At 32.7% G+C, this 26,220-nt stretch overlaps 1 protein-coding gene across 1 annotated transcript in view; it reads left to right on the top strand.

Annotated features, from left to right (window-relative positions):
• LOC149785560 (uncharacterized) overlaps positions 1-26,220 on the top strand; it is a 189,200-nt gene that overhangs the window by 51,269 nt on the left and 111,711 nt on the right. Inside the window, exons 18-30 of the mRNA XM_089979356.1 lie at positions 1,476-1,722; positions 2,236-2,407; positions 5,266-5,509; positions 6,176-6,293; positions 9,453-9,631; positions 11,146-11,308; positions 13,195-13,395; positions 14,672-14,890; positions 16,952-17,111; positions 17,588-17,850; positions 20,714-20,844; positions 23,162-23,315; positions 24,370-24,597. Coding sequence (XP_089835482.1) covers positions 1,476-1,722; positions 2,236-2,407; positions 5,266-5,509; positions 6,176-6,293; positions 9,453-9,631; positions 11,146-11,308; positions 13,195-13,395; positions 14,672-14,890; positions 16,952-17,111; positions 17,588-17,850; positions 20,714-20,844; positions 23,162-23,315; positions 24,370-24,597 — 2,479 coding nt within the window. The remainder of the gene's footprint in view (positions 1-1,475; positions 1,723-2,235; positions 2,408-5,265; positions 5,510-6,175; positions 6,294-9,452; positions 9,632-11,145; positions 11,309-13,194; positions 13,396-14,671; positions 14,891-16,951; positions 17,112-17,587; positions 17,851-20,713; positions 20,845-23,161; positions 23,316-24,369; positions 24,598-26,220) is intronic.

The raw sequence follows: 26,220 nt of genomic DNA, 5'->3' as shown, positions 1-26,220 counted from the left end.
TATTCTTAGGCTTTCTATAGGCCCCACTGTAATGTTTGGACCCACATCTGTTGGAATTGATTAGATTTTTGAGCTCATGAGTCCAGTCTCTCATTCTTTAATGCCAAGGCCTTTCATATGTTCTTTGGTTATTATCTAAACCTCATGAACCTTTTGAGTGAAGCTTCCATCGAGAACATTATCATTAAATCAGTCTTGCTTCTGTCCTAGCATCAGTGAAAAGTGAAATTCCTGATTTGTTAGTGGAAAGGGTTTGTTTACATTTCAGTTATAACTATGATTTGGTCTTTCTTCTTTACCAACTTGGTTTTCTTTTCCGAGAATCAGCTGCCCTCAGTAGTTCCTGTTCTTATTGAAATTCCCAAATTCATCATTTCATTGCTGAGGATAATAAAGATGGACTCCTTTGCCCAGTTAGAGCTTTTGGTTCTATCCAAATCAGAAAGAAAGGCAAGGGTTGTTACCATATTTTTCTCCCTCTAATAGATACTAATCCTGGTATTTTAGCAGCCACCATATCAAGGTGGATTGTTTAGACAATGAAAAGAACCTATCAGTGTATCACTTTACCTTATGAAAACCAAAGCCCATGAGGTCAGGTCTAGGTGCATCTTTGAATCATTGATCTTTGTGTATATATATATATATATATATATATATATATATATATATATATATATATATATATATATAATCCACCTTCTGGTCATTTTACTTCACTTTTTTATCATTTCACCTTTGACAAATGTCATACTAGTGAGGGTATTTATGCTTTGGGCCCAATCGTATCATCCCAAGAAGTTGTAAAGTCATTTACTAGTCTGTAGTACATCTACTGACAACAATTATAAGTTCACTTGACATCTTATCTTAGTCCAGCAGCCTTCCACATAGCTGGTAAATTCAACAATGTAATAATAGCAAGTTATATATTACTGCTATTAGAATGTAGTGGGGTGATAAAACTAGTGTTCGTTATATAATAAGTGTCTGCTGTTATTACTATGTTCCCTCATCCATATCCACTCTAATAACATTTAGAATAAGCCCAAATAAAAGAAGGATGATATTCCAGTTATCAGAAGTAGTCTGAGGTATCAGACCAGGATCATGTTGGTTTCTAATCTTGACCACCAATTACTAATTGGAGGAGAGAATAATATCTTTGAACTGAGAACTGGCTTTAGGTAAAGATGTAGAATAACAGCACGTAAGTACTAGAAAACAGAAATTAGTTTTATCACCCCCAGCCACACATTTTCATGACTCCCTCAAGTGTTATAGTGAGGGGTCACTGTGTATGTTGTATTCTACGTTTAAGCTCCATGTTTATCAAGCAGTGGAAAAAGTTAAAGAAAATAAAGGATATTGCTTCTTATATGAGAGCATATGAATTTCCTGTCATAGTTCCTGATAATCTTTAATGAACAGCTGTCACCACATTTATTGTGCCTCTCTCTTTCACTCTAATCCAGATCTGCACTAACTGGCTGAACTTCTTTGATACTGAATCTGGCATTAGTAAATATGCCATTGGTGTTGGAACAAATCCAGGCCAAACAGACATTGCAAACCTCACAATGGTGGAGCCATACATACATGAGACTTGCCTTGCTTTACAAGATGACAAACAACTTCAGCATGGACACAAGTACTTCACAGTTGTATGGGCATACAACAGGGCCATTAAACAGAGAAATGTTTCTGCTGTATCAGATGGAGGTAAGGCTTGATTTCAATTTTAATTTAATTTATATACAAATACGAATGTTTTTTAATAAATTAGGTTACTAATTAATTAGATTTGATTCTTCATTTGTCTAGCCATATGTGTGCTAATTGTCCTGAATTTAAGGAAAGAAATATTGATGAATTTAGCTACTTGTATTCATATTGTATTTGGTCTTATCCCATAATTTGTGGTTAGGGAGTTGGCTTAATTAATGAGTTATTGTTTGGTTGGATTGGGATGGTATTAAAAGTTCAACAAGAAGAGATAATATGTACCTTTACAGTGGCTGGCTATAAGAGAGGTTGTTCTAATTTCCACATAAATTAAGTAAATTTAACTTGTATATATAGTTGGTTAGTTTTTTCAAGTTAAACTGATGCATTACGAATTATTCATATTTCATAGTTTTTTTTAGGATAAGACTATAAAAATACAATGTAATAACTGAAAAGTCATGAAAGTATAAGCTAACCAACTAAAATAAATTACAAACTTTTTTGCAGTTATTGTGGACTTGACAAAGCCTGAGGTTGGGGAGGTTGTAGATGGAAATTTGACAGAATTTAGAGATATTCAGTTCAGCTCTTCAAAATCCACAGTAGATCTACAATGGCGAGGGTTCCATGACCCAGAGTCTCACATCCGCCAGTATGATGTACAGATACTCAGATTGCTGTAAGTATTTGTAGTACAGTAGATTTTGCATTTTGAATGCATGAGATAAATGAGAAATTGGTATTAATTCCTAACTGACATGATGCCATTTGCAAAACGGTTTTCCCTTCCTGCAAAGGTTAAGGAAGATGTATCATTTCTTTGATGGAATCGTCATTGTTGTTGGCAGTGTAGGTGTTTGTGTTAAGATTTGCAATATAGTTCAGTATCTCTGACACCTTTATATGTACAATAATGAAATTGTCATTATATTAATCATGAAGGGTACTACTCACTATAAGCTAAAGCTTTATTTTGCTGCAGTGATTTTGCTAAGTATAAGGAATATGCCATGGCAAAACAGGTAAGATTTAGCATTCTGAAGAATTCTTTTACAAAGTTAAATAGTATACATTTTAATACTGTTGATAGACTGACTATTCATACTGTTAAGCTATATCCATGTTGATATGTATGTTATGAGCATATTGAACACTATAATGGTGTTTTTAGTTATTTTCAATGAGTGTACAATAATTGTAAAATTAAATGATACTTAAAAAGTTGAAGTTTGTTGATAATTTGATTGAACCTGTAGTACCCTTAGGGGTAATACACAATAATGCATAGGTAAAGTGACTGGTCAGTCTTTGGTGAGGTCATAGGATACAAGATTAGAGATCAGGAAGGTGGGTGAGCATTATATACTTAGTGTAATATAAAGGAAACAGTACTAATCCGAGTCTGATTGTCTTTAACAGAAGTCTTGAAAAACATTCGGGGGAACCCTGAACTCATGGCAATTTACTACCAAATATTTGCAGTAATAAATGATTAGTATGGACAAAAGATTGTCATTATAGTGGGGGACCACTAAATTAGATAATTGAAAAACATTTTATTATTCCTCAATGTGTTAGCAGAAGAGGTCATTTTCTTCTAGCACAAAAACTGTAAAACTTACAGCCATGCAGTTGCACACCTTTATCGTGGTCATAAGTAGAAAACCTGTTTACATTTTCTCATAAATAATGTTTTAAGAAAGTTATAGGTATTGTGTGACCTAGAATTTTACAAATTGGTCCAGAGTCTGTTTCAGCAAATTTACACAACTTATTTAACATAGAACCATGCAGTTTTGTTTATCAGTTTATGATGGTCATAAGTAGATGACTTGATTAGCTTTCAATGCAAATCTCTATTTTTAATAGCATTGTGGCACTTCATGACATAATGTCCTGAATTTGGTCCAGATTTTAGGGTGAAAAGGTCCAAGGGCAAGGTTACTGTGACACAAGCAAGGGAATAGGTTTGTGTTGAATAACTTAATTACATACCACTTAATGGCACAAAAGTATGAAAATACTTGTTTTCAGCACCCTCTGCTAGTAAAATTCACAAATGATTTGCTTTATGGACTTCAATTATTAATTGCAGTGTGAATTGGTCAAAGTTTAGGTAAGTTACATAATCATTTCAGCATGTTTGCAAAACAGCTATTTCATTAAGAGTCATGAAATTTTGTTCACTTTATGATGGTCATATTTACATGCCCAGATTACATTTTCTCATGTACAGTATTATTGTTTGCAAATTATGGGCGATACTATGACTTAGAATTTTACAAGTTGGTCCAAACTCCTGTATCAGATTTATGGCATTTTTCTTCAGGAGTTATGAACTTGTATGGATTGTATGTTTTATTGGACCCCGAGGTATTTGTTCAAACTGTATCAGAGTTATTTTCTTTTTAAACAATGAGGTAGGGTCTTCTATACACTGACCATTCTTTCAGTTATGCAGCATTTCATCCATGATCAGCTGACTGGTCAGATTGATTTTTTTAAAATTGGAAAAAAACCAAGGTGAACTTATTATTGGACATATTTTGCTCATATAAAATCTTTTTAAAATTTTATTAAAGCAGTCTACAGTATAAGCATTGGAAAAATTCAATAACCTCAGTCTAAAAATATTGTAATGAAGAAGTAGGGGCATGCATGTTTAGAAAAACAATTTCTGCTTATAGTTACAAGATCCACTCCCCATTGCCATAATTGGCTTTACATAAATGACAACATTTTTGATGGCCCTCCACAATAATGACAGCAGCATTATGAGGTCACCTCTTGTACATCTGTTACACCTTGGTTAAGATTTGGATTGAGGTCAATAACTGTTTCATATCTAGATAAAAACCTTTAAGGTATAAATTGCAGGTAACTTTTTAAGGCACTTTTAGGAGGCATCCATGTTCCATAAACCATTTCTAATCACCTATTCATCTCAACAATATTTATGCAATCAAACAAAATATATGCTACCTAGATAAATTCCCATGCTTAATAGCAACCTGTTTAGTCATTTCAACTACACAACTCCTTCAAGTTTGTAAAAGAAATTATAATCATACCTCTTATGACAATTCTGGAATTAAGGGGAGTAGTCCCTTAACACTGTTGCAAGATGAGTATTGCCTGCCAATTCCCATCCTTTGATTTTTAACATTTTTTGGGATAGTACCCAGCTTAAAAAATGCCAATATGCCAAGAAAATAGACAAAAGTCAATCAAAATGGTAAGGACATTATATTTTCTGAAATTAATTCATTTTTATAAAACCTTAATTAGAAAAATGATCAACACACTGAAATAACATCTGCAATAATGCTATATTCCTTCTTGCCCAATTTAATTGGTACTAAATTTGTCAGTATGTGACCTATAGTTTCTTCAAAATCTGGTTAATTAGTTAATTAGGTGTTTTTACTGTCAAAACTAGATAGTCATTGTTATTTTGTACAGTTATATAGCCGACTCTTATCCCAACATAGTATGTCCAAGCTACCTTTATAATTTGTTCAATATTAAAATCTACAGGCATGACAGCAGTGAATGGAAAGTTCTAAAGAATTGGACAACATTTGAGAATGACACAAGCTCTGCATCATGGAAGAATTTCCACTTGCATCATAAGGACAGAGTCCGATCCACAGTCCGGGCCTTTAATGGTGCTATAAACCCAGTCGAAAGAGACAGTGATGGTTTTATTGTTGATCTTACACCACCAACTCTACTCTATCTTGGTGATGGCAACAATGATAAGTCCGATATTGAATTTCAGGTAGATTTCATATTTGGCATAGAAAAGTTTGTTCATTTCTGTTGCTTTGATAACTCAGGTTCCTCTAGTCCTTTGCATTAACAGATAGGTAAATGGATGGATTAATGTCAATTGATGTACATGTAGACAAATAACGGATAGGTAGCACAACTAACCAACTGTATTACCTTTCTACCTATCTAAGTTAAGACAAACATTTTAATAAGATTATTGCAACAAAATGCACAGTATTCAATTAATCTCCACATTAAATTTGTTGACTCAGAACTATTTTAAAATGCCCATCCTTTTTAGCAGTTTTAAAAGCTCTTACTATCATAGGCTATCATTTTTAAGTGCTCATAACTATTTATGTACCATGTAAATGTTTGAATATCATATGGGCTCTATAACTACTATAAAATTGATTTTATATTTGTATTTTTTTCTTTCATTCCTGCATGTCTGTTTTCATGAATGCAAATGTGATTTGGTTGTTCTCCAATCAGTCAATGTCCAGACCTAACAAATGAAATATGTAATAAGGTGGAATGTTGATTATGACATGCAGTACCGAACTTGCTAAAATATTTTTATATACTAAGACCAAAGGAATGGGGACTTATTTATGTGGCAGGTATACTCTTTAACTGATATGATAAAAGGTTTTAATTACCAATTTTTAAGGTGAACAATTCAGCCTTGTCAGCAAATTTCAAATTTGTGGATGAGGAGTCAGGACTTGACCATTACAAGATTCAAGTATATGAGCTGAAGGAGGGCTCCAGGCATCAAGTGTATCCAGGTACATATAGTAAAATACCATTGTAATGTTAAGGTGTTCTTGACCTATCATACATGCTATTTGTGCATCATTTTAAATTACACTCTGTTTTAATATTAGTTTGTTGGTATCTTTTGTTTTGTTTTCAACTGTGTATGCAGTAATATGTTTCATTTTTGTGGGAACAGTTGCAGTGGGGGTGGCATCATCATCAACAATGCTGTGATAATGATTCTGAAGTTTTTAACTCATCATACCTTAAGCCCAGTAAACTTTAGGTATTATCCTTTACACATCCTGCAATATCTGTTTATGCATCATCCATTCACACTTTGCTATTTACAATTTCTTTTCAAGCACTGCTCAGAAGAATTTTAGCGAATTTGCTAGACAGAAGTTTGGCATGAAGCTCTTTCAAAGTTATTCAAATGATCAGCCATCAAATATAGCTACCATTAAAGAAAATGTTGGGTTCTTCTCAAAATTTACTTAGCATTATTTTACCAAAGTTTCCTGGCATGAGAGGCCTCCATTGATTTAACCCATAACCAAATGTAGCCACCATTACTAAACTTGTAAACTATTTAAATGATTTCTTCTTAAAACTACTAAGTAGAATTTGACTGATTTGGACAAAAAGCATTCTGGCATAAATGGCTTTAATTTTTAATTTTTGCACAAATGATGCAAATATGATTTCAAATATAACCACTAATACCAGAAATAGATAAACATAGAAACTATTTTTTCTCACAACCCAATCAACAAAATTCAACCATATTTGGCAAAAAGCATGAAATGAAGGTCTTTGAGGTTTGTTTAACCAGTATAGATCCACATTTCATGTTCACTGTTGCTTCTTTTTTTTTTAGAAAAGGAAACTTGTAAGCAGTTTCTTCTCTAAAATCACTGTCAACACAGTATGACCAAATTTGAAAGAAAGCATCCTGGCTTAGAGGTCTTTCAGTTAGTACAAATGATGCTGATCAACCATCAGATATAGTCACCCTTATGACTGTTCAACTGCATTTTACTAAATTTGACAGAAAGCAATATGGGATAAAGTCCATTCAAGTTTGTATAAATAATGCCAACCCATCATAAAATATAGCCACTGTTACTAAAAATATAAAGAGCAAACTCTTGATCTTTCAGAAATTGCTGATCAGAATTCGACCAGATTTGACAAGAAACGTTTTGGCTTCATTGGATTTCAGATTGCTACAAATGAAGCCAAATGACATTTAAATGTTGCAACTTACTGAAATAAAAAATTCCAGTTATGACTTCTCAAAAACCACTTAAAAGAGATTAATCTAGTTTGACACAAACACATCGGAATGAAGTGAAATGATGCCAGTTTGCCATAAAATATGTCTGGTATCTTTTGCTTTTAAAAAAGAAAATAAATAGTAACTTTTTTTGTGGAAAAGTCACATAACAGAATTCTGATGAAATTTGACATAAATAGCCCTAACTTTAAAGCCTTTCAGATCTTTAGAATTATACTGATCTACCATCAAATATGGTGGCTTTGACCAAGCATTGAAAAACATATACATAAACTTGTCTTGACAAACCACCTAATAAAATTTGACCATGACATAGAGGACTTTGAACATTTGGCAACAATGTTGATTGGCAGTCAAGTATGAATGAAGGTACAGAAACAGGAGAAACCTTGAATATTGTAAATGGATTAGTTTTGAACTAGATTACGCTTCTTTTTTTCAAAGACTTGGTCCAGTTGAATAAAAAATAAACCCAGAGACCTGCCACAGTGACACATAGAAAATGTGACTTTAAATAGTTTCTATGTTATGTGCCTTTTTATATGCCTGTCTTTAGTTCAGTGTGTTAAGCTTATGATGATCATGATCTGCCCATTCATCTAATATTTGCTCGTCAGTCTCATAACTTGGTAATGGGTAGATATCTTTTCATGAAATTTTGGCAGGTAAATACCATATCCAGACAGCATGACATGTACAAAAGCCATGACTCTGTCTTAAGGTAAAGGTCATGGCAAGGGAAAATGTAATTCTGTGAATTGTATCTTTGTCTGGTGTCTTTTCAACTGCTAAGACATTTAGATGAACTTTGCTCAAGTATATCTGAGCAGCATCATTTTGAAATGTTATGGCCCCAGACTGCTTGTCCTTCTGACCTTGTTTTCTGTGAGACATCTTCACCAGCATTTGTTGCAATTCAACCAATTTTTTAGAATTTGGTTTCTAATTGGTGAGACCTTTAGTGAGTTTAATTTTAATTATTCCATATTGTTGTTCAGAAGTGCTATGACCCATAATTGCCAGTTATTCTAACTCTGCTTTCATCAGCATAACCTTATTAAGGAATACTGCATTTTAGCCAAAGTTTATTATCCTCATTTCTAGCATTCCATGATATGGTCTATGGGATACTGTCTCCTGATGCCATCTTCCTGATTGTGAATTCAAAAATAACTTTACTAAGCCTTTTTGAATTTAAACAAAATTTAACATGCCACTTTATATTTAATGTGACCTTGAATCTCAGAGCGAAAATCAGAGCTAGAAAAAAATAACTCTAACTTGTATCTTTGTCTCGAGTATAACTGTTTAACTCCTGAAGATATGTTAATGAAACTTATGCCAGTTGTGTATCATAATTAAGACAGTGTGTCATGTAATAATGATGTCCCTGACTCATGATGAATGCCACAGCAATGGAAAATAAAAATCTATGACTTTTATGTCAGTATATATATATATATATATATATATATATATATATATATATATATATATATATATATATATATATATGTGACTTCTTAAAGTAATGAAGTTACTGTAATGACAATTTAGCCTGTCATATCTCTTGACTTGACAAGAGTCTTGGAAATTCAGAATCATACCCCTTGCCTGAAGGTCTGAGTCACATTATAGGCTCCTGAGGTTGTTCAGGCTGCCACTTTAACCTCTACAGAGATTTTAATGAAATTAACCAAGGTCATCAACTTATACATTAGTCAAAGCCCTTCGTTGGTAGGTCAAGGATATTAGTAGGAAAATTGTCAATAGATAGGAGTAAAATATACCATTACAGCTGTTTCCTAGCTTTATTGTTTTTCCTTATGAGCAAAACATTTAATGTCATTTCCTTCTGTTTGACTTTTATTTGATGATTTGTTTTCAGTACATGATGGTACATGGATAGAATTGAAGAATGATACCAGTATCATTTCATACACCCAGACTGGACTTCACCTGTCAACTGGTGCTCACTACAGTGTACGGGTTGGTGCAGTGAATCGAGCTGGCTTTGTTGCAGCCTTTGATACAAACGGGGTCTTTGTGGACAACACCCCACCTATTGTAAGTTTCACTTTTCTTTTGGTGATTTGAAGCATACATGTACATTATAACTACCAACAGTGAGTTGATATATATTCATTATACCAATGTCAAAAACAATTAATCACTCCACCCAATGTAATACTTGTTTATCTACACCCCTTCCAAAGTAGTTTAATCTCCATTAGAATATTTATGAATTTCTAGTTCAATCCAAAAGTAGATTTAGTGGTGTATGGTTTGATTACATGCTTCATCTTGCATAATATAGAAAATGCATACATACCATTATGACCTGTGTGTGAAATAGACAAAGCCCTAATTAATGTTTTAATGAAAGGATTATTTATTCAAGCTGTAAATGATATAGATGCAGTATTCTGAAATGTAAAAAAATTTGTGATGCTACTTTTAACCAGTTGCTTACCCAGTCATTTTAAATTATCCATGGCCACACATACTTGACATGGGCATAAACCTTCAGAGTGAAGCTGGACCAAGGTGCATACCCTGCTAGTGTCCACTGACAGAGGAACACGTGTTAAGTATATTGATTTTCACCCTGTGTGATGGAATTTGTTCCTTTTCTTCATGTCAACACAATTAAGAAACTTTACTATGGTATGAGAAAAAATCTCTTATTTGAGGGAATGTGATTGTTATGGCATATTTTGATCCTATAGTTTAAGGATATTATTTTTGTAAATTTTATATTTCATTTCACAGACCTTTTACACAATTTCAGCAGCTTTACCATTTACTATTTCTATATTTACATCTCTTTAGAAAGTCTATTCTTCATAAAGTTCCTGGCATTTTGTAAAATCTTTACACTTTAAAACATTCCTTTTAATTGGCACCAAATAGTTTGTAATGCTCTGACATTTAATCCCTATACAAAAGAACCTGCCTTGAAAGGCTACCCTTCTGCCAGAAAACCATAGACTCCTTACACTATATATGCTTTGAGAATTTGGTCTCTTGCTTATTTATTAGCACAGCATTTTCTTTAAAACCAAAGATTTTCTTCTGAAGGTTTTATCATATTAAATTAGGCCAATTATTGGCTCCTATGAAACATTTCATGACTATTGGGTGATGTCAGACCATGAGTGAACTACCATTTTATTTGTAGACAAGCTTATCACCAAAAATCTGAATTTGTAATAAATTGCACATAGCCAGACTTGAGGGTAGGCATTTGTCTTTTGACATTCAGATAAACCAGTGATTTACTTAAAGTTGATGGTAGGTGGGTGGAGCTTAGGGATTTATCAGTTATCATATATTCAACACATGATGCTAGTTTTTGGATGGCCTGTTCTTATAGCAAATGCTAGGAAAAACATCCCCAGAGTGAATGATTCTTTCTGCCATAATTTTATATTTCATACCATCACATTTTTCAGGGTGTCTGATTGTGGAATACATGTGGTATGTACAGATTTAACAATATATTGTTTGAAAACTGCATCAAATATCTTTACATGAGGCAAAAAACTTATGACTATTTAGATTTCATACATTTTCTGCAGATTCATTGGCTCCATGTTGGTGTTATGGCAGGTGAAGATGAAGATGTTGATGTGGATGGGTTTGTGTATCAGTCAGATCACACTGGCATCAAAATCTCATGGTTTACCTTAGATCATGAGTCTGGAATACAGGGTGCCATGGTTGCTGTGGGTACAGATAAAGGTGAGGGTTTATTATAATCTGGCTTAGTTATTAATAACAATATTGATTTTACTAAGATATTGGCCCAGACTAATTCATACCCAAACCATTGGGTACAAGTTGTAGAAGTAATTATTTTGTTGTTCATTTACCCTCATAAGGTACCAAGTACTGAAAGCACATACAAATTATATCCATAGCTTTTCTGCAACTCCTTTCCTTTATAATTAAACTTTTTTCCAAATTCTACTGATATGACTCTAGATTTTATAAAGTCTTATGCGTTCTTTTCAGTTGCCTTAGGTCATGATATTTTATTGTTGTGAAATTTTAGCAAATTTGTTATTTCATTATGTGTAAGGAATAGAAAATGTAAACAATTTACTGGTGTATGAAAATATAATTTTGTAATGGTCTGAGTTTTTCACTCTCAATTAGATATAATGTGTATTAATATGTGATGCATGTAAATACAAATGAAATTAAATATGCTGATTCATTATAACATAAATGAATTTTTAAACTGGAAAGAAATTATATCTGTTTATAGCCAGGGGTGACAATGAAATAAAACTTTAGATAAAACATTGTTGCAGTATTATATAACAACAAAATGGTGGCTGATAACACCAAACTATGCTTTCAGAACAATCTGTCTGCACACTCATTTGAGTTCTGGCACATGTATTATGATATTTTGATCACAGAATTAGTATGTGAATAATATTGGAGGTGAAATTTAGTTCTGTTGCTGACTTTGTTAAAATATATGCCTGCTACAGCTATTTTGCATTTATTTTTATGATTTACAGTAATTATCCCACACTGATAGAGGAAGAGGATAGATAAATAGTCTCTATCCATGCTTCCATCAACCACCCAACCCCTTTCATGAACACTCTATGTAGAATACCCATTATATCCATTTGTCTCAGTTGCATATAAATGTTGAGATAGCCGCTTTTCTGTTGAAGTGTTGCATTAAAAATCTTGAAGCATAGTTAATTTTATGCCTGCCTCGCCTGTTAAGGTAGAAAGAAATTTTATTACTTATAAAACAATTTTAAAGTTTTATGTTAAAATTAATGAAAATCACATATTGTCAATATCAGTTGCAGCATTCAGCTGAAATGTTAGGATAATATTACTATATTTCAGAATTTATGTTCCGATATGTGAAAAGTTCTGTATTATCTGTTAAAACATAATGGTAAAAAGTTTTAATGTTTTTGGCATAATTATTTGAATGCTGGATACAGGGGTTTCACAAAGATATGGACTTGGGTGAGATATAATGTCAGAACTTTTCCTTTTAGATTTTAACCAAATTTGCTGTGAATTTGCATATCAGCAACAGCTTCGATTAGTTGATACAAATACAATTAAGAAGCTTTAAGATGGCACACCACCAGAAAAAAACTTGTTGGACCTTTTAAAAGAATGTTTTTATATAATAAATGTGGATGTTATATTTTAAGAATTTTATATTTTTTACATTTATCTTTTCATTTTTCTACCTTTTAAAGAATGTTAGCATCTTTACCTGTCATCTTTTGTCTTGTGGAAATGTATGTTTGTGTTTACTTGTAGGGGTATTATCTTCCTAAAGTTTTCTGCAATTTTTATCAACAAAATTGTATAACTTGAGTTTTAATGTGCACTATATAACCAGGATTGTCCTGAGGTCTTGGCAAACCCTATACATGCATGCATGCTTACCTACCTACCTTTAAACTCCTTTGTAGTCATTATCCAGCAGCATTCAGTCGATATAGCATTATATGTGTTGAATTTACATCACATACTGGCAGACATTGTATAAAGTATTTACCTTTGCTAATAAATTCTTTCTTTTACACCTGTTAACCACAATGATTTTTCAAGACACTATTCATACATGCATTCAGGAGAGAACAGTATCCTGGATTGGACATATCTAGAAGGTGATCTGAGAGACTACTATATTGAAAACCTGAACCTACAGACTACCAATGAAACAGAGAAGTCCCCAGTGTATTATGTGTCAATTAAGACTAAGAATGGTGCTGAGCAGTACTCCACTGTGGTAACTTCACACCCAATAATTGTTCTCCCAGAGGATGTCACAGGTACATTTTGTCAGATGTCTATAGACATATAAATACACGCCCATTACATAACTAACTACATATATCTTCGTACTTGATTAAAGACCTACAGATAGAAACAGATTGACCAAAAAAGTAAAAATAATAATAAGTCTTTATTATTATTATCAATAGCTGTCAAGCTGTATTATTTTATTTTTGTCCAGATAATCAGCACTTTCTTAAAAAACCTGAAAGGAGTGAAGTAAAATATTTTTTTTTAAAAAGAGCTCTTGTTTATATCAAATAAACTTGAATCTGTCACAATTTGTAATACTTTGGTCATTTTTTTAAAAAATTTTACTTAGAAGAATCTTTGCATAGTACACCTTTCTGCAGCTGACAGTATTAGAATTTCTCCTTTATAGAATAAAACAACTCTTGTAAAAGAGTGAAAGTAACCATATTAGTTTTACAATATGTTTTTATACTTGTTAAACAGCTAGGATGATGCACACAGTTAGGAAAGCATTTGAACACCATACCATTTTTTGATTCTATTTCCTACACCCCTTGATGGATATCATTTATACATTTGATTAATAATCATGATGCTAGACCATTTAGCCTTGGGGTCACAATCAGTCATAAAATATTGATGTTCACATTTTGGTTAATTTGCTTATATTTTCTAAATCCCTTGATGGATTCTGTTTATACATAGGTTATTTTGAAGTAGATGCAGTTTATTTTCTGACACACCTACTTATTCTTTTGATCTTAGGGTCAGGGTCACAACATTTGGGTTTTGTTGATGCTTTTCATTTGCTTCTTTTCCCTCATAAACCTCTTAATGGATTATATAAAACTTGGGATATATAATTATTAACTATTCATTCTCCAACACACTCACTCAACCTTTTCAGCCATGTTCGATAGCAATGGAAGCCCTGGTCATCTTGTAGTTAAAATTACAACTCTGTAGAAAATCAAATATTATAAAAATAGAGAATGGAGTAAAAGATAATCTCTTTAAAGATGATTAATGTTGCAAATACTTTGTATTGTTGCTTTTTAATTTCATAAATAGAGGATCTTTATTTTTGGGTTTGCTCAGTTTATATAAAGTCAGTGGACTTGTGTGATATTTTATACATAACAGGCATTGTGACAGATCATGCATATTGCAGATACTTTGCAGGGTTACTTTATATTGATCTCAGAACATTTCAGTTTCATAATTTTAAGGATATTTCTACTTGGTGTGGCACAGTTAATACAAAGTCAATAGATTGTGTGATGCTGTTTTACATAACAGGCATTGTGACAGATGGCCCATCCTTTGGCATTGAATATGATATTGACTATCAGTCTGACATGAGTACCATCACTGTGGCATTCTCTGGATTTGAAAGCAGTCAGCATGGAGTTATGAGCTTTGAATGGGCCATTGGTACTGTGGCAGGTGGGGAGGATATCCAACCATACACAGATACTGGAATTGCTCATACAGAGATGGATGCTGTAGCAGGAAATGGTAAATTCTTTACTAGTAATAAACTATGTGGTCATTTACTGTATTGCCAGCAGAATGCAATGTATAGGCATCAGATATATTTGATAAGTACAAAATGCGGTTTTATGAGAGTTTCTATTGACATGTCCATACATATAAAAAAAATTGTCACCTGTGTTTAAAATAATTCTAGATTTTTTAACAACATCAACAATAACATAAAAGATGATTACATTACCTTTTAGATTTATTTTATTTTATTTAAGAAAAAATGATGTAGAAATAAGTAGAAGATAGTGAAGTAATTAATTCACCTTAGTCCATTCTTTAGCTTTGATATCACTAACAGTAGCAGATATACTGTAAGTAAGATATAATCTCATACTAACAAAAGTACTGAATCTGACTGCTATGTAATGGGTGATATTTTACTTAGAATAAGAACATACATTAACATCTTAAAAGAAAAGTGTTTCACATTCCTAATGAGGTAACTGTGAAACCTTTCAAAATCTGTTAGTTCCAGATTATTTACCCAGAACACTTTTCACAGTAATAATTGTTCAAGATACTATTATTTAATATAAAAAGGATTTCTCTTATTTTGAATGCTTATAGTAATCAGTATAATTTAATTAACCCCATAAAATTGAAATGTATTATATTTGTCAGTTTCATAGCTTGAAATTCTTGGGTGTGAGCATCACAAACTGGACTACATGTTAGACTTAACCCATTGGCAGATTTAAAAACTGAGATATAATTTTTATCTGTTCTTCCTGATTTAATGATCAGTTTGAATTAGTTTTGAAATGCCCTTTTTTTGCTATATGGATCTGCAAAACTGAATGTCCTTCATATCTTTGCATTGATTATTAGGTATACAATGGTAGATAGTATGTTTTGTTTCATTATTTTGTGTAATAAAAGGGGTGATCGGTAGTTATACAACATGGATTCTGAAAATTTAACATTCTACTGTAAGTAAAAATGATTACCTGCTATCAGGGTTTATTTTAGGGGTAGTATATCAAATAATAAATACACCATAACATTTTCCAATTGAAAAGGTATTAAAAAATGGGGGATTTTATCTGCCCATCAGGAGTCTGGGAGTTTCCTGGAAAATTTGGGTAAATCACCAGGAGTTTCAATGATCTTCCAGAAGACATGTGGAAAATCAAGGAGGAACCACATACAGCTTCACTTTTCCAGTTGAAACAGCAAAAAGGGCAGCCTTGATAAAATGATGTTTATAACATTTTGCTCATTTGTTTTTTTTATGCAGTTAGTTCACTATGTCACATATGCTTATGAAAATAATGACATGGATGTATCTTTCATTGAGTACCTTAGTCATAAACAGTTTTAAAACACTGTGATTAAGCTTTCATGCTTGAGTGGATTTTGTTTTTTAATGTTTCTTTACAACAGCATCAATATCTTGGATATAGTTTCACCTTTACTTATTAAAAATGGTATTTTAATATCTGTTAGCAAAGAGTAACTCAGCCATATGAGGAGGCTGATGAAACAGAACAATATGCTACCAAAAATCAAATGTTTCTTTGATGGAATCTGCAGATTTGATGATAAAATAAAGGAAATATTTGGAATTATCAGGATTAAATGATTGTGGTTGGGTATGTATAGAGGTGTTAGTCATTTAATCATATAATAGCATTTACAATGTTCTAGTATGTTTTGGTACATTGATTACCTCCCCCCACCCGCTTCCACTTTGTCCAGACTGTAAACCAAACTTTGAGCTTTGTAACCTCACTTTTTCACACCCTTGCAAATACCACACTTATTTTGGACATCATCACTTGCGAGTTTGAGGGATAGGTGTAGTCATCACTGATGTAAATTCTTTTACATGTTTGTGTAGAAAGCAACAAATCAGCTTTTTCTCAAAACAGAAATTTGTCAGTTTTAGCTGCTTTTATTAAACAAGCAAAGAAACAAAGTATAGACTCTCTAACAATTACTTTTGTCAGGGTTGTTCAAACCATGTTAAAATTCTCATATCACTGCATACTTCTATAAGAATTCTCACTTTAAAAAATATTGTATTTGCAGGTGTTGCCAGCTCAGGCTTTGCTCAAGCTGTTGTTCCCCTGGAGCATGGAACCCAGTACTTCACATCTGTACGAGCTGTAACAAATGTTGGAAAAGTACTAGAATCCATGACAGATGGAATGATGGTGGATGTCACACCACCAGAAATCACTCTTGATAGGTAAATATTAGTTTCTGAATTCTGTTAAAAACTTTGTTCTTCTCAATATCAGTGTTTTATCCTTAAATGAAATTGCAAAGAAAAATGTAAGCAAATATAAAAGTATCTACACTGGAATTATCAATATGCTGTAGATAGGACCTGAACAGGGCTATAATTGTCAACAATAGTTAATGTATTTGCGTTAAAGTCTTTGAGCAGGTCTTGGTTTAACATAATTAGGACTTTGGGGGTTTCATTCAAAGTAATATGGGCTGGCTCCTTCCCTAGTTGTAAACTGTTTTTCATTTCATTTGTCTATCATGTATGTTTCTTTCCTTTGATATTATTGTTAAATTTTATTTTCATTTTCTATAACTCATGCTATTTTCATTTTGAAATTAAGGAACAAACATTTACATAACTGTATTTATTAAAATAATTTTCTTGGATTTCTTTGCTTTTTTAATTGATATCATAATACTTTTATTTATTAGTCTTGCTGATGTTGAGTTCAATGGTAGTGAATCAGATCAGGTATTGACACTGTACCAGAGTTCTACAGATTCACTGACTGCCAGATGGCACTACAATGACACAGAACTTCTCGAAAATGGTGTCCTTGACAACATGGATGATGCATGGTTCTCGGTAGGGACCTACCCGTTTGGAGATGACATTTTGAATGTGACTGATATGGCCGTATCAACAAATCTCTACACATCTCTGCCTATTGGCATGATACACCCAGAGTCCTCAGGTATGCATAGACTATTTAGAGTCTAGTCCAGTAAAAAATGAAAATTAATGATAGTAAATGACAACTTAAAGATTTGAAACAAATTTATACCATGAATGTGTTTAACTTCATTGAAAGAAAGGATTTGTAGCTGAATTTGGTATGAGTAGATGTAAAACATATCCTAATATAGTAGAATTGTTGTTGTTGTTGTGGGGTTTAATGCCATTTTTCAGCACGATAGGCTATACATGGCGGCCAGTATTAATGGTGGAGGAAGAACCCGGAAAACCCCAGAAAGAACCACCGACCCACGAGAAGCTACTGGCAAGCTTTCTCACATGCCCACATTGGCTGAATCTTAGACTCGAACCGCCGCAGACAGAGGTGAGATGGCAGTGATCCGTAACGAAGAACGCTTTAGACCACTCGGCCACTCGGGGCCCCTAATATAGTAGAAAGAATCTCAGATAAATTTAAAATTGGTAGGATATATAAATTTTGTACAGGACATGGGCTGCAATTCGAAAAATGTCATTTATGTATTGACATGTTTGAAATAAGAAGCATTTTACGTAAGTAAGATGAAAAATAAACTCAGAAAGGGCTAGACAGTACATAGTAAGCAAGAAGAGAAGATCTCAGATTATCAAGATTTGATAAACAGATTGATATCTGTTCAGGTGGAAACTTCAAAGTCCATCCCAATTTAAATTATTTACTGGTAATGAATAACTAAGAGAAAAAAGAAAACTATATATCATTTGCACTCTTCAATCGGACCTTAATAGACCTTAACTAATTATTTGAGATTCATAAAAATCAAAATGGGATGCTTTGTACATTGTACCAACACAATGATACATTTTCATAACATGACCATAGGAAACCTATGTCAGCTGTTTTAAATTTGTATGGTTGACTTTATACATTGCATCAAATACATACTTTCCAGTGCCTGTATTGAGCATGATTCTGTAAACAATTTTGGTTTTACAGTCAACGACAGTGAAGAGTATTTAGTCTTAGTATTTTTGTATGCAAATATTGTATATAGATGTTAAGAAGTTGTTTATATCTTGCCCTATGAACAGTAGTGTCATTGACATAATAATAACAATTATTTAATTTAAACAAAAAGACTTTAAGAGCATCCATAATGACAATGCAGAAATGATTGAAGGAGTAAAGGATGAACAAAAGTGATAGTCTTTTGAATTTACAAATTTATTTCTGTACATGAACCATTACATGGACATATTCACTTTTTCAATCTCGTATACAAGAAAACTTAAAAGGTAATAAGCAAATGTTGTTCATTTACCACGCATGTGAATTTCCCAGCTTGGACAAGATGAGAGGCATCTCCTGTCATTCATTGTGACCTCTCACAGAATCAAAATTATTATTAAAATGTTCAGAAACAGAAATCTTTCTATATTTTTCTCATCTTGTTTCCAGTTTAGTATATGTTTAGCAAAGGCTTGCTGTGATCACATGATTGTGAGTAATATGACACTTTGTTTGCCTATTTGACAGAAAATAAGCTTAAAGTAAACACTGGATTACACTATAATTATTATTATTAATATTATCATCATCATTATTATTATTATTATTATTAGATTATATTATGTGTGATCAGTAGTAATTTGGAAAGGATTAAAGATGATAATGGATTATTGTTAAATTACTAAAGAGCTCAGTCAGCATAAAACAATTGACATTACTTGGATTCTATCAGCAGGGCTGGTTTGACTTCAGTGTTTAAAGTTTGTCAGGATGTATTGTACTATATTTTATCAGAACAGTTCAGAAAGGATTAAAGAAATGAATGATTTATTGTAGGATTAATCATTACTAAGGAACTCAGGTGGCTTAAACAGGTTGGTTTGGCTTCCGTGTTTAAAGTTTGTTGAGATATCTGTGCATGCAGTATCTCCAAGTGCTAAAATGCGAAAATCTAAGCAACTAAATATGACATAAAAATAATGGATGGAAATAGGAATTTACATGGTTGGAATCAAGTTAAAAATGATACAAAATCTGCATTGTGCCATTCTTGTAATGTTGATTTTAAGAAATCATTCCCAAATTTGTCCCAGATAGCACCATTTCATTGAACCTTTCATAAGAGGACACCCATAAGCAATAGTACCAATAGTTCTGGCAGGCAGTCAGCAACCTGAATCTACCCATGGACAGGAAACAATTTCAGCTTCTCGGTGAACTTAGTAAAGTTGTAATAATATTGCCACATTTCAATGCAGACACTGAGCAAATTCCAGGCTGACTACATAGAAAACTTGGATCTAGTAGCAACACATTATCTCCTAAGTATTGAAATAATTAATGACAAGGAATGCTACAAATCTAATCCTGGCAATGATCAACTAAGAAAGGCTGATAATACTTGTTCGATATTTAAAGACAATATGAAAGGCAACAAATGCTGTGAAAAGGCTGATGTGATGAAATGTTATACATATTTTAATACAGAACAAAGAAAGTTGTCCAATAGTTGTGCAAAAACCTAGGGTGATGACCAAATTTGGCAGATCTCTTCCTCTTTCCTAATCGCATGATAACCACTCTATTTTGTTACATGTATGATTTAGCAGTCATTTTCTCCTTCTCTCTCATGATACCTGTTGCATAATAATTGTATCTAATAGAGACACACATGCTTAAATTATGTTTACAGAAAAACAGAAGATAGCATGATATATGAGCTCTCCTAAACATGTTTTCCAGCCAACTTGAAAATGATAATTTAAATTGTGTATACAGGAAGACAAAATATAGCAAGGTTCCTAAACTCACAAAATTATGTTTTCAAACAAACTTGACTATGTTGAACTTATGTTTTATTGTGTCATTACAGGCAAACCTAATTTACTGAGTATATGGGCAAGGAATTCTGCAGGGCTTATAGGAAAGATTGCCTCAGCATCTGTTGTAGTGGATCAGACCCCACCCACCAATGGACAAGTGAATTGTCCAGCTTTTGCAAAGGTAATGCACTTGTTGTCTAAGTCTAGTAATTCAGTATATTAGAGTTTTTTGTGTACAAATTAATATCAGTGGCACACATTTTGAAGTCTTGGAAGTACATATTGTCTGCAGTGGTGTACATGTAATTAGAAAGGATATAGTTTTGTCTCTTTTTGCACCTAATTTGTGTGCACTGTTTGTACCAAAATATTTTGGTATAATTGTAATTGCTTCACTGCCATATTTTTGCTATAGCCTTTCTGCTATGGATATCTTCATTTGTTCCTATCAGTAAGTCCCTGATTCTTTGCACCAGTTTTTAGAAGATGATAAGGCAGGATTGCTCAAATTACCACTCAATATAGATTGATTAAATTTTGAAAGCATATGCAGAATCCCTTATAATAGTTTCAGGCATTACATCAGTTTTGTAATTTTACACATATTTGGACTTCGACTTAAGCTTGGTTGCAAAGTTAGGCAAACTCCCTCTAAGGTAGACAGAATAAATTAGTAGACAATCTTATCGAGCCCATCCTAGTAGGAAGTGAGACCTATTGTTAAAGTTTTGGTTATTGTTTATCAGTTTCAAGTATTTTCTCAATTAATTAATAGATTCTCATTGGCATGAATCATTATGATACTCAAACAATTTCATTTAACAAAATTCTTGCTCACCTATTTTACCTTGGTGGCAAAGTCACTATCATGGAAATTTTATGTTTAGGTTTTGATTAATGTTTTCCATTTTCCTTTGGTTCTTAGACCTCAATGATAGATTCCCACCTGACATGTTATGGAACATTAAGAACCCATGCAATTTATTCACAGCATGCTTGCATACCCTTCTAACCAAGGTACCAGTGTCACAGTAGAAGAACAGGTGGATTAAGGTTATGGTTTGTTTTGTTTATTGCTTTTATTTCCTAAGTATTGATAGATTTTCTTTATACTTAGGATGAATCAATATGAACAAAAGACAATTGATTCTGTGACATAAGTCAATTTCACAGGCCACCATGTACATATAGTCTGTCATGGCCATTTGCATAAATGTTAAAGGTCTCATTACCATAATGTTTCCTGTCCAGTTTGGTCAAACTCTATAGAGGAGTTTCTGAAACGTAATTGAGTGTTGTTGTTTTTTATTTTTAGAAATCTTGGTGGCCATATTTGACAATGGATATACATCATTTGTACAAAACTGAAAGGTTGTTCCCAGTATGCTTTCTGTCACATTTGGTCCTGTTTTATTCAGAGGTTTTGGAGAAGTTGTTTCATGTTTCTTTATTATTATACTTGTAGTGATTGTGGCCATATTTGTCTCCATCATAACATATGCAATCCACAGCAGAAATTGTAATGGAAAGCATTCTACTGACCTAGATGTCTTGACCAACTGTTCTTTCATTTGATTGTTAGAAAGATACCAGCCACGTGAATTACCTCAGGGTCACATACTGTTTGAACATTTGGAACTTAAACATTTTTTGCAAAAACCTCATTAGCATGATTAAGGAAAACCAATAAGTAGACAAATGAAATTTGATATGCTATTTTTTTATGCATCTGTAAATAACCTGGTTAGTTCTTTATCCCAATATTGGATTTTTTCTTCTTCAGATTTTAGTTTTTGAACTTATGAGAGTTTACCCTTTTGGACTGAGTACTCAAATCTAATTATTCTATCAATTGTTGTTTCTTATTATTTTTCATTATCATTTTGGAAGAGATATTAAAATATTTGACTAAATGAAAAATCATTACAATTTTAGAAACCATGTCTTGTGAGATGAGCTTGCAGTCATGCATATAATACAGGGTTGTCTGTTAGCTGCTTATGAAGTACTTGATAAATTTCACCATATGTAATACAAATTACAATGTGAATGTGTGTTCTCAAGATAAATGAAATGTAATGGATATCACCACACTGGTTTGTTGAAGCAATATGTACAAATAAAGTAAAATCTGTCTTGAAATACAGCTGCTATGAAAGACCATATTTTGGGGGCAGAAGGGATGTTCTTTTAAGACAGGTTCTAATGTATCACCTTTCTTGTTTGATATTTTTGTTGTGTATTCAGTCAGATCTCATCATTACATTCAGGTGAAGCTTCCACATTCATAATCTAACATTTGGGTAAAAAGTGAGAACAACTGGAAATCTTTTTATCTATAATTAAGAATTATTGTTTATTCAATGAACATTTCTGCATAATCTCCCAGAAAATAAATACCCTTGAAGGCTTTAAAAGAATCTAATTTTCAAATTTTCAATTCACATGTTACTTTGATGATCTTTCTTTACACTTTAATATTTATTTTCTTTCTGCAGCAACACACCCCCATTAAATGCAGTTGGACAGGATTCTTTGATAAGGAAAGTCCCATTACTATGTACACTGTCTTCCTGGGTTCAAGTGAAGGACTGAGTGATATTGTGTCACCTATACAGTTACCTGGGCACTTAGATCAGTATGCATTCAAAGGTATGACATCAGTGACATCAGTTTTCTGATGTTTGCAGCATTGATTCCATCAGGATCAAGAATGTTAAGATATTTGTTAAAATTTTTAATATCATGTAATGGCACTACTTATTGGTTAGTAAAACTTATTTTAGTTACATGACAGCAAGAAACGTTTCACCAAAATACAGCATTCCTATGCTGGATATTTGTTTTTGCTTGTTAGGAAAAAAGTGTTGGATATTAACTATTGCATATTCTTTTAGCTTCATGAGTCAATAAATGATTCACATTTTACTTTAAAAATGTGTGATATTCACCACCACTCCACCCCCATTACTCCATATTTAAAATAATGGCTATTGGGAGTAATCTAATCTGATGCATTATGGATAAACATGAATGGATCTGAACTAGTTTTCAAACATACATGTATTTATGTAGATTATAGATCTTGCCCCAAAACTGGAAATGTTCTGTTCTTCTTCTCATAATGTGTGACCATGTTATCTAATTCAGCCCTTTGTTGAATGTTTGGAACATCAGTTGTTGTTGTTGTTGTTGTGGGGTTTAACGCCATTTTGCAGCACACGATAGGCTATACATGGTGGCCAGTATTAATGGTGGAGGAAGAACCCGGGAAAACCCTGGAAAGAACCACCGACCCACAAGAAGATACTGGCAAGCTTTCTCACATACCCACATTGGCTGAATCCGAGACTTGAACCGGCACAGACAGAGGTGAGATGGCAGTAATCCGTAACGGAGAGCACTTTAGACCACTCGGCCACTCAGGGCCCCTGGAACATCAGTAAGTGTTCAGACATTTCTACAAACTCATTTTAAACATTGGGGAAAAATTGCATAAACAAAAGGAACACCTAATTTTTGTGCACTGTTTGTACCAAAATATTTTGGTATAATTGTAATTGCTTCACTGCCATATTTTGCATAATATGTTGCAAATTCTTAACCATTATAAATGTATTCTACCATTGCTTTGAAAATTAGATCTTCATGTCATTCATATGGACAAGTAGCACACATAAAATTTATCATTGGTCTTTCTTTAAAGCCATGGACATGAAATCAGAGGCCAAGCATGGAGACATATATTATGCCACTGTAACTGCAACAAATAAGGTTGGACTTCAGAGCTACTCCTTCTCTGCTTCCATCAGAGTTGATACCACACCACCTGTATCAGGACAAGTTGTAGAGCTGTATGATGAATACAGGGTCAACACCATGAATGACACAGCAACAATTTTAATGAATCTGAGAGCATGCAAAACATCAGATGGTATTATTATTATTATTATAATTAGCAACAAAAGCATTATGATTAGCATTATCACCTATCTTTCTTTCCAGCAATTCAAACATTATCTTTTTTTAATATAAAACTGATTTCAAATTTGTGTTTTTGACTTCTGTTTGTTCATAAAATGTGTGAAAGTAATCCTTGCAGCAGAAGAGTAATGCATGTTGATGTTAACATAATACTATACATTTGTATATACAGTAGCACAATTGATATAAAGAATTCTTGAGAAATGCTTTTGTCTCAAATAGCATGCCTTTTAATGCAAATCAGTCAAGTTTAATCAGTGCTTTTCAAACATGTTTCACATACATATAAAAGTTAAGGATTGTACTTCCATTTCATTCTGGCTAATGCTTAATAGTTTACATGCATGTGTTACGCACAAGTAGATTATAGAGAAGGCCTCAAGGGAGAATAGCTGTTACTAAATGAACTACCATTGATAAATAAAGCATTATTATTATTATTATTTTAAAGTTATATGCAACCAGTTCATGATATATATATATAAAGTAATATTACTTTGAAATCAACCAGCATTGATCATTCAGTTAGAGAAACAGAACATGATAGAGGATTTGAATCACATCTAATTTTGAATGAATATTTCAAAGATTAAAAATTGATCACAGTATAATTTCCAAATTTGTGATGGATGCATGTTTGATCATAAAAAGTCACATCTGACATCAAGTACAATTTCAGACTATTTCAGTAGTCACATTACCTTCAGAAGTACATGTCATAATCAACCATCTTATCTGATTTTTTTATAAGCTTGTTGACCATCTTCATGTGAAGCTTTTGTCAGATGTTGAAGTTTGTATCAAAATATTTGCAGTATTGGAGTTATCTATACTGGAACCAAAATGAATCAAGACTGTAACAACAGTACCGTATTTACCGGCCTATAAGTTGATGCAGAGTATAAGTTGAATCAGCAAATTTGGCAAACTTTCCATCCTTCATCCTTATATAAGTTGATGCTAAGTATAAGATGAGGCCAGATCAACACCTCTGATTGTGTTTTTCACTTTGTTCCACACAGCATCATGATTTTTATCCTACCTGTAACTCAGTAACCTTTCTAGTAATGATCATCAAATGTTACTAAAAGTACATAATTTGTTTCACAAGAGGTATTTTAAATGTATTATGTACTTTTAGCTGCATATAATGATGCTGACCCGAAAATTTACTGAGTTACAGATAGGATAAAACTCGCAATGCTGTGTGGAATTACATTATAATAACTTTCAGTTTTATAAATATTAAAAGTATCACTGTATGCTGTTTCAGATTACCAGCAATAGAGAGATTGCATAATTAATACTAAAATGCATTTTCCAGATGTGGGGGTGGAGGGGAAGAGAGATACAGAGAGAATGATGCATATGTATTCCATCACATTTTTCTTTTTGTACCTCATGATCAAAATAAAATATGGTCCGGTATATGAGACTTCTTTTTTTTAACTTTATTGACCCTGTGTTGCTGAAGCTTTTGTCAAGGAGAGAAACCATTAATAAATGTAAATGTAAACTATGAAAGTATATACCATACTCCTTCAGGATTTAAATATTCACAATAATTATATCC

Source organism: Sinohyriopsis cumingii, chromosome 13 (assembly GCF_028554795.1).
Source record: "Sinohyriopsis cumingii isolate HCF-2022 chromosome 13, ASM2855479v2, whole genome shotgun sequence".
In the NCBI taxonomy this organism is placed as follows: Eukaryota; Metazoa; Mollusca; class Bivalvia; order Unionida; family Unionidae; genus Sinohyriopsis; species Sinohyriopsis cumingii.
The sequence above is the reverse complement of the archived record's forward strand: the minus strand, read 5'-3'. Positions and strand labels throughout refer to the sequence as shown.